Here is a 14,405-nt window from a genome sequence, read left to right as displayed (position 1 = left end):
CTTCAAGTCTTCTGTGCACGCCTGCATATTAAACAAGATGACTTTATCTCTTTTTTAATGTTCTGGAATATGAAATCTGCCAGATGAGAACCACAGCGCCACGGCAGAGTCTAGTCGTCTCCTGGATGTTCCTCGATACCTCTGCGAAGGGACAGAGTCCCCTTACCAGACAGGACAGCTGCACCCAGCCATCAGGGTGGCCGACTTACTACAGCACATTAACCTCATGAAGACATCAGACAGCTATGGGTTCAAAGAGGAATACGAGGTGAAACTTCAATACTGTATTGAATTTTACTTTTAACATGATACTCAGTGTTATGTAGCATCTTCTCCCCTTTAACATTATAAGAGGGGGATACTCTGCAACCTATGTAGTCCAGCATTGAGGATGCCTTCGTATGTATGTATGTATGTATGTATGTATGTATGTATGTATGTATGGGGAGGCGGGGAAATGAAGGAGAAGAGTACTTCCTGGAAGTGCTTTTGGGGTTACAGTCATTGTAAGAGTCTTGAGAATGGATTCTGAAGTATTTCAGAGTTATCAAAAACACTGTGCTAGGTCTTACCACACACAATTCCCTATTCAAAAGTCAAGAAGAGGATGCCCAGAGCTCCTTTGCAGTGTGTGAGGGATGCTGTTACCTGTTGACTTAAGTTTCTCTGTCTCCTTGCTTGCAAGCAATGGTGACATTAAGTTAAATGTGCTGCTTACCACTCTGTACTCACCTTTGTGAACTGCTGTCTGTGCATGGCAAGGAAGAAAAGCTGAACACCACAAGTTAAGTATACAGCATCCAAAGGTGGAAAAATAAGTGTTGTAAATTTCCTCTCCCAGAACATTTCTCTTTACTACTCTGACAAAATTACCAAGATTTATCTTAGAAAGGATATGACTTAAATCGCATTCCATGAAACAGCAAAAAGAAAAAGTTCCTTTCACCTCTGTCTTCCTTTCAAATCTCAGTGTGGAACATTGACGCTGGTTTATACTCATACACCCAGCACAGTGTGTGTGTGCACACAGAAACATATGGACATACTTAAAGAAGAGGACACCAAGCGTGTCTTATTCCAAAGAGCAACCAAACACATTCAACTTCACTGAAAGAACATTAAGGTTCACATGCCATACACGGGCCACTTGTATACCTTATGTGGGATGAGAAAAATTATCTTGAAATTTTGAATGTTAACTAATACATTTATATGCTATTCTTAATACATTAAATCAATTAGTTATAATTATTAAAATAATTGTAAGGCACAAAGTTCAAAGCTTTGATGAATTGTTTCCTACTTGCAGAAATTACAACAGGTAGGGGTTCATACTGCATCATATTTTAGATATCTAAAGTGCCCAAAATAAGGGCAGAGAATTAGAATATCCTGTTTGCTCATTTCGTGTATATTCTTGTGTACTCTGCTTCAAAGAACGTTGGATCTTTGAAGACCCTACTTCCTGTGTTGAGCAAAGTTTTAAGTTTTTCTACAAAAAAGAGATTTTCACCTGTATTTTAAATTGCTGCATGATTAAACCAACCAGCGAGCCCATCTGTCCATAGGTTCTTGGAGAACAAGAATCTGTATAAATTCATTCCCTTCAAAAAAAAAAAAACACCCCATCTTCATGTACTTCAAAGGAAAAAAATAGGACAGATGGCACATGACTAAGGAATTATGGGAACAAAGTGATTTTTTTCCTGTTATAAAAGCTGATATGAACACCCATTTGGAAGATAGCCATTAATAGTAGTTTTTCTAAGTTTTTTTTTTCCTTTGGCTTTTTTTTGGGGGGAGGGTGCTTTTTTGGGTTTTTTTGGTTGTTGTTTTTGTTTTTTTTGGCTTTTTTGGTTTTTTTTTTTTTTTTTTTTCTTTTAAGGCAGCGTTTCTCTGTGTAGCCCTTGCTGTCCTGAAATTCACTCTGTAGACCAGGCTGGCCTCGAAATCAGAAATCCGCCTGCCTCTGCCTCCTAAGTGCTGGGATTAAAGGTGTGTTCCACCACCACCCGTTTTTCTAAGTTTTAATGTATTATTAGTTAGACAGTTTTGAAAAAGAACAATGGTTTTCCTACTTGTAACTCACTGGAGTGTTTTCAACGTTCTATTTTTCTCTAAAGTTACTGCTGGGCTCTCACCTGAGGTCAGACCAACTTAAGATGAACAAACGTGCACCCATGAAACAGGTTTGAGGTCTGAGAAGCAAATGTGCTTTCAGCCGTAGGCAGCCCTGCCCCCACACCCACAAATGTGGCTTCCACTGTTTGAATTTTCAGAGCAGATAAAAACTGTTGTGAAACACAATTAAGTTAGCTGTGCTTGCCAACTCTTTTCTTTCTTTTTCCCAGAGCTTCTTTGAAGGCCAGTCAGCCTCATGGGATGTGGCAAAAAAGGATCAAAACAGAGCGAAGAACCGATACGGGAACATTATCGCATGTAAGGCTCTTGACCCTTGTAAAAGTTACATGTATGAACCTGAACAGTGAGTTACCATTTCATGGTTTTGACTTTAGGGAATCCTAAATTAGGATAACACTCCAGTGGGTTATATTCAAGGTTTCTGAGGTATTTGCTCTACATGCCCTTACGCCTTACCTGGAGGCGGGGACTGAACGCCAGACACTACAAGTCACCAGTCACTCAAAAGTTCCATTCCCATGATATCTGCACGAAGAGCACATGCGAAATACCAAGTCGTCACCAGACCAGCCTTGGAAGGAGCAAGGAGAGTGGATGACCTAACTTATATAATTATCTGCTGATTTCCTTAAACCAATCCACTCTGAATTGAAATCATTCTAAACTATCTATAATACATTAAAACCTAGCCTGTCTCTCAAGGAATGAAGACCAGGGTCAGAATTCAGTCTAGTTCTGTGGCTGTAAAACCCATGGCCCATATGAAGAGCCACCCAGACGTTGCGGTGCCACCTGCACACTTCCTGATGTGAAAGGCAAGCCATTGAACCAAACTGTGTTCAAAGCTGCAATTGGAATAAGTAGCCAATTCCATGTAGTTCTTGCCTTTATCCCAGAAGGCTGATTAAATAATAACACAGAGCTTTCAAAGTGTGGATTATAAAGACTAAATTTGCCCCTAAGTCTTTACCACTGGCTGTCTCAGAGCAGAGGGACTCAGATAGCTTGCCTCTGATTATTTAAACCTTTTTAGATGATCACTCCAGAGTCATCCTGCAACCGGTGGAAGACGATCCTTCTTCAGATTACATTAATGCCAACTACATCGATGTAAGTGTCCTTACGGTGTCTTTCCCTTGTGTGCCCACTTTATCAGCTCACGACTATGAGCTCCATGCTTGTTGTTACCTATGAATTGACTGCTACCTTTAAAGTAAAGAACAAACTGAGCACTTTTTCTTGTTCTACATCCTAGTCCTTACTGACACTCTTGTGCTTTCTCTCTCGCCTGACTTTGGTTTGGGCTGTAGATTTGGCTGTACAGGGATGTAAGTACCACTATATGTCCATAACAGCACTCTCTGATGAATATTTAATATAAATACCCTTAACTGCAGTTACTACTAATGCTTAGTCTAGTTGTTTCTGCATGTGTCACCTAATTAGTCTCATACGATATATTTATGTTTCTTTTCTTTTTTGTAATTATTTTACGTGCGTAAAGAACTATTTTACCTCTTCCCCTCTTCTTGTGTAGAAAAACGGGGCTATTTTTGGCTTCAGCAATTTATTATTATGCATTTGGATTTTATTTGTTGATGATTTCTGTCTCTGGCTCTTCTTCTTCCCCTCCCTAAGCATATGTGAGAAGCTGGATGGTATGATGTGCGTTAGTGGTTTTGAAATTTTATTTTTATATTTGCTTTTTGTGTTAAAAGATGAGAATTGGGCTAGGAATGTAGCTCAGTGAGGAAAATGCCTCCTGAGTATACAGGAAGCCCTGAGTTCAAATCCCAAATACTGCACACACCAGGCATGGTGGCGCATGCCTGTAATCCCAGCCGTTGGGAGGTGGAAGCAGGTGAATCAGAAGTAGAAAGGCATCCTGAAGTGCAGAGTGGGTTTTAAGGCCAACCTGGGCTAAATAAAACCCTCAAAAGCATAAATAAATACAATAAGGAGGGAGACTATTTTGTGGTGTGTGATATTGGCTTATAAAGTTATAAAATTCTTCATGCAAAAAATTCTGTGTCATACTTTAAGCATGTATGTATATATATCACACATATATATCGGATCGTACCAGTAAAGTCTGTTTTCATCACATATTGTGCTATTAGATTTTGGTTATCCATATGGACATGACAATGCTTTATGTAAGGGAAAGTAATGATCAAATAAAATTATTGCCAAAGATGAAATATATTGTACTATATGTAAAGCCAGGCTCTTTGGCTCTGTTGCCTAGTTGAAGTTTATACTAGAGGGTCTAGAGGTGCATCAGCTACGTTTGCTAATCTTGCAAATTGCCCAGGTACAGTTCCCAGTACCCACACTGAGTTAACAACCATCTATTACTCCAGTTATAGGATATCTTATGCCCTCTACTGAACTCCTAAGGTACCAAACATTCAGGCGGTGCACATACATATATTCAGACAAATATACCTAAAATACAATAAAACAACAGATAATAAAAAGACCCTGGAGGTCTTGAGAGTGTTACTTTCTCTCTGTGTGCCTCAGTTCTCCCGTCTGAATGGTGAGGTGATAATAGTTTTAGTCTTAACCACTTTGTTGAAAATGCATATAGTTCCTCTAGTACAGTGACTAACACATAGTTAGCACTTGCCAAATTTCAGCTATTAATAATTAAAAACCCAAGTTCTGAGTGAATTGAATCACAGCATGCATATTTTTAAATCGAAAGCTTAATACAGCATTACAGCATATACTGTCAGTGTTCATGTAGAGATGCAGTATGATCCCCTACCTGTTGTAATTTCTGCAAGTAGGAAACAATTCATCAAAGCTTTGAACTTTGTGCCTTACAATTATTTTAATAATTATAACTAATTGATTTAATGTATTAAGAATAGCATACAAATGTATTGGTTAATTTTTCATCATAATTTTAGTTTCATAAAGTTTTAAGTTTTGTCAGATAAGTCATGCAAAAAACTAAATTACTTGTTCTGTAGCACAAAAGACATCAGCATTTATCTTACAACTTTGTAATTGTTCTTAGCTCTTAGTTTAACCTGAGTTTTCTGCCATAACGGACACATGCTGGAACCTTACTATAATATTATTTTATGGTTTATTGGGAAGGACTTTATTCTAAATAAAGTCTGTTATACAACTCTGTTACTATCCCAGTATATTTTAGCTAAATAAAGTGCAATCTTATCATTTCCTTTTCTTGTTTGTATAGTGTACACAAATATATCTCTGCAGGTCATAGATATCTCATTTAAAACAGAAAATTAAAGTGTTTATGAAACTTTGAAATATGATTACATGAAACATTCTGGATTATTATGACTTACCAAGATTCAGCCTAGTGTGCTGGTGCAAACCTGTCATCACAACACCTTGTGGTCAGTTGTAGATGGATCTCTGTGAGTTCGATGCAAGCCCATTATGCTGATATGTAGTAAGTTCGAGACCAGCCAGGGCTAGGAAGATCCTGAAGACTCTATCCTCCACCCAGAGATAATTATTTGGCACTTACAGCAAAATGATGCACACTATGTTCCATCCCTGGTCAGAGATTACGCCCTGCCCCACATTCCACATGCACTGTCTGTACTGAGCTGCCCACACCAAATACAGACAAATCGTAACAGATTTCACTAAAACCTACTTAACCCTATCATGCCATCGATATTTTTTCAACTCATCCGTGGCATGTTGGCCATTGAGCGCAGACCATAAGCAGATCAATCTTTATCAGGAAGACCTCACTGAAACAGTACTAAATGTCTATGAGCAGCGTTTGAACGCTGAAAACCACTAGAATTTTTCTTCAAGAAAAAAAATGCAGTTTTGAAAACTTTTTCCTTATATATGTGTGTACTTATGTGTGTGTAAATTTCATTTTATCAGCACACACAAAATAGTTCCTGGAGATTCCTGAACATGTTACAGAACTTAAATATGACCAAAAAGAATATGAATTAATTTCAGCAGGACTTTGATTTGAGCACGCATGCGTTGTCCAGCTCTAACATTGGAATGTTCTGTGCCTTTTACTTTCCCTTTTTCTGGTTCTAATATGTCGTTGTCCATTTGTAATGCGGTGTGTTGTACTTTTGGATGATGCAATGAGAATTAATGTTTTTTTAATAGAATTTTACCAAGAGTGAGTAATGTAAAATGTATATGAAGGCATAAACATATGAGTGAAACTAAACTAAATCTCCGGGGTTATACTTCCGCAAACAAAATTCAATTATATGATATAAATTCTAATCAGAGCTTTTAAAATATTTCAGCCTTGTTGTCTGTTCACCCTTCGCATAACATAGGTTTGAGAAGTGGACCCTGTGTTCACTACTCAGTTCTGGTCTTTTTATTATAACCTAATCTTGAGAGGAGGGTTTCTTCCCCCTTTTTTTATGCCTTCATTTGTTTATTTCCGATACCAATGTAAAACGATAAACAATTTGTTTTCCTACTTCAGGGCTACCAGAGACCAAGCCACTACATTGCAACTCAAGGTAAAATTTTGTCTTTCAAATGCTACATTTACATTTCTTTATGTTAAGTATTATATTTATCTGTACTGTTATGCCAGTCGTGATCTCTTGTGTAATTTTGTTTTTTAAAAAAGTTGGATCTTACTCATTTGTGTAGTACAAATACTTGTTCAAAACCTAGGAAAACTTAATCTTGATTCTCTTTCAAATTAAAATTCTGTGATGGTTTCGTGATTTGACCATTGATGATCTGGTATCTCAGTACACTGGACAGTAGTGTCGGGAAAAGGCATTACTTTTGATGAAGAAGAAGTGAGCACTCTTCCTACCTTGGGCAGCTGTCATCTCGTAGTCAATCTTGTCAGCCTGAAAAGACCCAAGACCCATAGTGATGATGAGATATTGTACTATCATCCAGCAATTTTTGACAAATTGTATCTGAAACAATACATAGGACTGAAGGAATGTAGTCAAGTGTATTTCTTATGGGAAGGAAAAGCAGAAAAGGTTGGTCCTCCCATGGTGCACTGGGAAATGAAAGTATCCAAACAAGCAAACAAATCTGTAATCTCCTCAGAATGTCTCCTGGCTAGCTACAGAACATGCATAGCTGCTTAGAGAGGAAAGTACAAAGACATGCCTACTCTTGGTTTTTTGAGATTTTGAGGTTTCTCTGTGTATCCCTGGCTGTCCTGGAGCTCATTCTGTAGACCAGGCTGGCCTCGAACTCAGAAACCCACCTGCCTCTGCCTCCCAAGTGCTGGGATTAAAGGTGTGCACCACCACTGCCCAGCTGGACATGTCTACTCTTTTATTCAGTTTTTGGTTTGTTTTGCTTTGCTTTGGTCTTTTCCTCCTTTGGTATGGAGGACAGAGCCCAGGGGTATGAATTTGCTATGCAAATGATACCAGGGAGCTAAATCTATTTCCTGACATTTGCTCTTTTAATACAGGTCATTTTATCAGTATTTCGCCTTTTGTTTTAGTAATTGGGTTTAATTGAATATTCTTTACTGTTAGAAATATGCAATGCTGCAATGAAGCATACACCAGTGGTTCTACATGGGTGATAGCCAGCACACATGCCTTTGCAGCTAGATAATAATATAGAATAATAGTAATAATAATAATAATAATAGGATATAAGGACATTACTATTTACTTTTAGTCATGCACTATTCATAAATGATAGACATTTGGTAAATTGGCAATGTCTTCTCACAGTGGCCTGAGAGTTCTGCTTTCCACATATACATTCAAGCACAGTAGAGTATCATAGTAACAGGGATAAACACCTTAGGACATATGATACCCTCTTATGAACTGCTACGTCTAGAAGACAAATTGGAAAAAAAATGGTACATGTCCATGATTTTCTGTGTAGCATATATTCCAATATAAACTGAAATGAAGTGATTCTACCTAGTGTTAGTGTAAAGAGGGTTTTATCTTTTTTAGCTTGTCTCATGAACACTACTTCTTATGTGTTTCAAACTTTTTATTTCCTATAGCATGTAAGTCTAAGATGAAACATAACTTGGTAACATAACATGATAAATAATTTGTTTGTAGGTCCAGTTCATGAAACTGTGTATGACTTTTGGAGGATGGTGTGGCAAGAGCAGTCTGCCTGTATTGTGATGGTCACTAATTTAGTAGAAGTTGGCCGGGTAAGAGAAAACTTTATTGATTGATTGATTGATTGATTGATTGATTGATTTACATATATGAGTATTCTTGAAAATAATATTCAACTGCCTTGGAGGAGATCAACCAGTAGTGTAAGAACATTTCATGGACAGAACAATTTGGTTCTATGCTCCTAAGTGAACTTTCAATGACTGAAAAATATTTAATTTCTCATGAATAATAAGATAATCTTTAATTCTTAAAAGTAATTTCTGAGACCTTTATACATGACTGCTCACCTCCCTTCTCCAATTCTTTTTTTGAACCCTGCACCCAAATTCATAATCTCCTCTTTATGTATTATTGATACATGTTTATACAATCCACAGAGTCCATATGTTATTACTTGTATATGCATATATGTAGGGCAGGCTGAGGAAACTACAATAAGGTTGAATTTTATACTGAAATGTAACTGAACTATTAGATTTAACATTTTTGATGGTGTACAGTCTCTTTCTTGTGTAACATTTTCTCTCAGTGTTTGAGATGTGGACTAAATTTCACTGGAATGAAGTTACTGTGACTACCATGTATGTGTTCAGATAAATCTGTACCTACGCATTCTTCTCATCACTAGGTGAAATGCTATAAATATTGGCCTGATGATACTGAGGTTTATGGTGACTTCAAAGTTACCTGCATAGAAATGGAACCACTTGCTGAATATGTAGTTAGGACATTCACCTTGGAAAGGGTAAGCATTTAAACTTCTATTGAAAATATGAATACTGAAACTTTATGAAAATCACTACCAGGTTTTTTTTTATTACTATGAAATCTATCTACCTATCTATTCATTTATGTACAAATTTCATTTGTTTTTGTTTGTTTTGAGGCAGGGTCTCAATGTGTAATACAGTTCTGGCTGTCCTTGAACTCACTCTATAAATCCAGCTGGCCTCAAGCTCAGAGATCCACCTGCCTCTGCCTCCCAAGTGCTGTAATTAAAGGTGTGGGCCACTAAACCTAGCAATCTATAAGTTCTTACTTGAGAATTAAGGCGTGGGACGTATATAAAATCCTTGCTCTTATTGGAGGACTCCTCCGCTGCAAGGGTGTTGATAATAAACATAAACAAGAGATCATATAGCGGCAGAGCACGTTAATAGAATATGCTTCGGAAACTGGAAGAGGAAATATTACTGAAATACAAAACGAGATGTTTCACAAAATTAAAGAGTTAAGGGGAAGAACATATTTTAAGTGGCATAGGGACCTGAAGGGAGTGAGGTGTGAGGGTATGTCGGGGAAGGTGTTCCTGACAGAGATGAGTCCTGCTGGAGCCCTAAGGCTTACATTTTCTCCTCTGAGATTCGTGGATCAGATTTCAGAGATGGGTAACTCAGGGGAAAGGAAAGATGTAGGAGGAACGGATCACAGAACCAGACCCTGAAGCCCGATGGCCATCCCACTATTTTATCTTGAGAAAGGCAACAGGAGGCTTTAAAGCTCAGGATGCACCATTTTGTTGTTTTGCTTTGATTTCATTAATTTTCTCTTGATATTTCCATTGTTTAAATGCATTCTAATTGCCCTCACCTCTCTCAACTCTCTTCTTTTCCTATACTTATATAATTTTTGCCCATGTCATGACCCTCTGGGTTTAAGACTGTGAGCAAGGTGATCTAAAGAGGTGAAGGAGGGTGCACGCTCTTTGTTGTTCTATATCCTTTGTTTACATTCCATATGATTTCTCCGTTCCCGGTTCCCCCTCCCCATAAGTCCCATAAGCCCTCTTCCCTCCGCCTGTTCCCCAATCAACCCCCTCCCACTTCTCTGTCCTGGTATTCCCCTACAATGCTGCATCAAGCCTTTCCAGGACCAGGGCACTCTCCTTCCTTCTTCTTGGGAATGATTTGATATGTGAATTTCCCTGGCATGCAATAAGGATACATGCTCCACTATGTTCATAGCAGCCCTATTTATAATAGCCAGAAGCTGGAAAGAACCCAGATGTCCTTTAGTGGAGAAAGGGATACAGAAAATGTGGTATATTTACACAATGGAATACTACTCAGCAATTAAAAACAATGAATTCATGAAATTCTTAGGCAAATGGTTGGAACTGGAAACTATCATCCTAAATGAGGTAACTCATTCACAAAAGAACACACATGGAATGCAGTCACTTATAAGAAGCTCTGAATACCCAAGAGGGTACAGACTCTTAAGAGACAGGCGTGGGCCAGGCAGTGGTGGCGCACGCCTGTAATCCCAGGACTCTGGGAGGCAGAGGCAGGAGGATTTCTGAGTTCGAGACCAGCCTGGTCTACAGAGTGAGTTCCTGGACAGCCAGAAACCCTGTCTCGAAAAAACCAAATCCAAAAAACAGACAGAGAGAGAGAGAGAGAGAGAGAGAGAGAGAGAGAGAGAGAGAGAGAGCGTGGGTACAGAACTGTGGACACTACAGAAGTGCTTAATGGATACTAGAACACAAAACCATGTAAACAAAGGAACACACAAATCTATGAATATCTGTAACATCAGTTTGTAGTGTTAATGTAAATGAAAATCACTAGAATCTGTGAAGACTGGCAACTACAAAATGGTCAATGAATATACAGGTTTGTATTTTCAAATAGGCAAGAAGTATTAAAAAGAATCATCGATTGTGTATGATCACTTAAATATGGAATTTGTTAATGATCAGAGTTATAGAAGTTTATCCATGGGATTTTTAAAAAGCATTTAGGCATTTGATGCATTTACCTATTATGCATATACCTATTCTTAAGAATGTATTTGTAGTGAATTGTATCTTAGAGCACATGAAGCTCAAGAAGAAAGAAGACCAAAATGTGGTCTTCTTAGAAGGGGAACAAAATACTAACAGGAGCAAATATGTAGCTTAAGTGTAGAGTAGAACTGAAGGAAAGGTCATCCAGAGACTGTCCCATCTGGGGATTAATCCCATATACAGTCACCAAACCCCAACACTATTGTGCATGCCAAGAAATGCTTGCTGAAAGGAGCCTGATATGGCGGTCTCCTGAGAGGCCCTGCCAGAGCCTTACACATACAGAGGCAGATGCTCATAGCCAACTGTCAAACTGAGCATAGGGTCCCCAATGGAGGAGTTAGAGAAAGGACTGAAGGAACTGAAGGGGTTTGCAACCCCATAGGAAGAACAACAATATCAACCAACCAGATCCCCCCAGAGCTCCCAGGGACTAAGCCACCAACCAAGGAGTACACATGGCTCCAGCTGCATATGTAGCAGAGGATGGCCTTGTCAGGCATCAAGGTGAGGAGAGGTCCTTGGTCCTATGAAGGCTCGATAGATGCCCCAGTGTAGGGGAATTGAGGCCAAGGAAATAGAAGGGGTGTGGGTGGAGGAACACCCTCATAGAATTAGGGGGAGGGAGGATGGGAGAGGGTCTATCCAGGAGAGGGGAACTGGGAAAGAGGATAACATTTGAAATGTAAATAAAGAATATATCCAATTAAAAAAGAATGTATTTATAGGTAATATCTAATTTGTATTGTTGAAAAAGTCTAGATAACTGAAAACATGATGTTTCAGAGAAATAGTTCAACCATTAGGAACCCGGAGAATATCAATAAAAACAATGCAAGTTATATATTAATGCAGAATACCAAACAGAAGAAAACCTTTAAACCCTGGTTGCTTGAAAAGATCAATAAAATGCGTAAATCACTAAGGGAGGCAGAGTGACAAATTTTCAAACATTGTATAAATAATACTGTATTAGAAAGCATGGAAACTTTATAAGTAAAATTACATTTGCTATTAGAAAAGTTTCTTCAAAAATCATGCATAAACTTTGACATGGAGAAATAGATTTTGGTCCAGACACTCCAATTGCCCAGCAAACTTTTATTTCTCAAAAACTGACTCAAAGAGAAGGGTAAATAGATGGCATGTGTGTATATATGCATGTATGTATCGAGGGTGATTGGTCAATTTACCATGGAAATGGAAATATGGTTTTGTAGCTGAGAATTTCTTTTTTGGAATGGGTTTGGCCATTCTTTTAGCCAGAGAAACCCATTAAAGTGAACAAAATGTATTTGGAAAGCTCACATGATGCTGATAACAAAACTAAATAAAGACTGTTCTCATAAGCACAGAGATGATCAATTTCACTCAAAAATGTGAGAGATTTTAAGAAACACTAATGAAGTAAGAAAATACTTGAACTACTATATTTTTCTAAGAGCATAAAGACTCAAATTAGTGGAAGGCATGGAGTATATGAGTGAAGCTACATGATTTTATTAATTGGTTCCTAGATTTAATGCATTGTACTTAAAAACATTTGAAAGGTGCTTTAGCAAAGATAAGGAGACTTCCTAAATGGAAAAGTGACCTCCCAATAACTATGCATGCATGGAGTAGAAAGGAGAATGTTATTACAACAAACTAGCATAGCGGCCCTTAACATTGTATTATTAGTAAAGTAAGGTGGAAAGATGCACTAGCATTCGATATTTTTTGCAAATTTTAGCAAATTAATAAAAGAAATGTTATATAAGGAATGTTATATCTTTATTTATATATGTGAATGTTTTGATTTCATGCATTCCTGTGTACCACAGGCATGCTTAGTGTGCCCATGGGAGCTATAAGAGGCCATGGCGGCCCAGGGACTGGGGTTACAGATGGTCAGTGCTAACATATGGGTGCTGGAAGGTTCTCTAGAAAGTAAAGCCAGAGCTCTTAACGGGTGAACTGTTTCTCCAGCCACAGTTCCATAGCTGTTTTTAAAAACCAAATTATTTTTAATAGAAGCTTTTCTATCAAAAAACTGATACTATTTTTAAAAACAACTACTAATAATTACTAAGTCAACACAAAATTCACATTTTCTTCATTAACAATCTATAGAAAATATTTATGTAAAGGGCTTCCATAATGATAGAACACTCCACATCTCTTTGACTGTATTTAGCAAGATATATTTCTAAATAGAGAAAACAATAAAATTCATCAGATGCTCTAAAATAAGATGTAAATGATCAAACACCTATGCCTCAGTCTACAGGAGATTAATATCATCACACTGGTTTAGCCTATTTCTAAACAGAATGCCAGTGGAGTCTTCCAAGTTTTTTTTTTCTTCTTGTTATCTAAACTAAAGGCAGTGCTTTTGGAAGGAGGGTACATATCTGGTCATTAGTCTGAATTTTTTTAAAGATTTATTTATTTATTATGTGTAAGTACACTGTAACTGTCTTCAGACACACCAGAAGAGGGCATCCGATTTCCTTATGGATGGTCGTGAGCCACCATGTGGTTGCTGGGATTTGAACTCAGGACCTTTGGAAGAGCAGTCAGTGCTCTTCACCACTGAGCCATTTCTCCAGCCCTGGTCTGAATTTTATTAATTAATTATTCCTTGGAATTGAGCACGTGGCCTTGTCCACATTGGCCAAGGGTTCTACCACTGAACTTCTTCCTAAGCTACAGGAGAAATTGTTTAAATAAAAGACTCCTGGGAGGATGTTTGTTGCCAGACAGGAAAAATTGGTTTTTAAAAGGCAGCCTTGCACGTCCCAGGATTCAGAAGAGAGCCCGCACAGCCCATGAAACCCCTCTGGCAAAGTAGTTAGTAGAGAGGACCTGAAATATAGCCAAAAATGTGGGGGGTTTCTTCCCCATTTTTGTGATTTCAGGGTGACTTTTGAGATGGGAATGTTAAGGTTCGTGTAACATACAGTGCTAGGAATTACTACTGAAAGGAATTACAGCACACAGTCACTAGCTCCTGAGGTTTTGATAGCACTGGTTTCTCTAAGACAGACTCTGAAGACAAACTGCCATTCTTAACTTGATTTATTTAGTTCCCGGTTTTGCTTTTTCGGATTGACCAAGTAAGATTAATATCTTCACGGTAGCTCACAGTAAAGTTAGATTGATATAGATTTTTTTTGTTTGTACAAATACAGATCCTTCAGCATAAATTTTCCAGTGTTCTATTTACAGTGGCATTGCTTCCTCAAACGTAAGGGTTTGCTTATGAAACTCGAGAGGCCTCGTTGGCACCTTTACAAGATTCTCTTGATTAACCAGGTAGAAGAGAGAACAGCAATGGGTGGGTCACTGTTCTTTGCTGTGCTCTTACTCTT

The 14,405-nt window shown here is 38.1% G+C and overlaps 1 protein-coding gene across 3 annotated transcripts in view; it reads left to right on the top strand.

Annotated features, from left to right (window-relative positions):
* The window catches only part of Ptprk (protein tyrosine phosphatase receptor type K), a 510,436-nt gene that overhangs the window by 473,143 nt on the left and 22,888 nt on the right, over nt 1-14,405 (top strand). For all 3 annotated transcript variants that reach the window (XM_052169637.1, XM_052169636.1, XM_052169635.1), the window contains 6 exons: nt 84-268; nt 2,352-2,439; nt 3,176-3,252; nt 6,608-6,644; nt 8,196-8,293; nt 8,893-9,009. In XM_052169637.1, the coding sequence (XP_052025597.1) occupies nt 84-268; nt 2,352-2,439; nt 3,176-3,252; nt 6,608-6,644; nt 8,196-8,293; nt 8,893-9,009 (602 nt within the window). The remainder of the gene's footprint in view (nt 1-83; nt 269-2,351; nt 2,440-3,175; nt 3,253-6,607; nt 6,645-8,195; nt 8,294-8,892; nt 9,010-14,405) is intronic.

The sequence above is a fragment of the Apodemus sylvaticus genome, chromosome 23 (assembly GCF_947179515.1).
Source record: "Apodemus sylvaticus chromosome 23, mApoSyl1.1, whole genome shotgun sequence".
Lineage (NCBI taxonomy): Eukaryota > Metazoa > Chordata > Mammalia > Rodentia > Muridae > Apodemus > Apodemus sylvaticus.
This window is presented reverse-complemented; position numbering and strand designations above follow the sequence as displayed.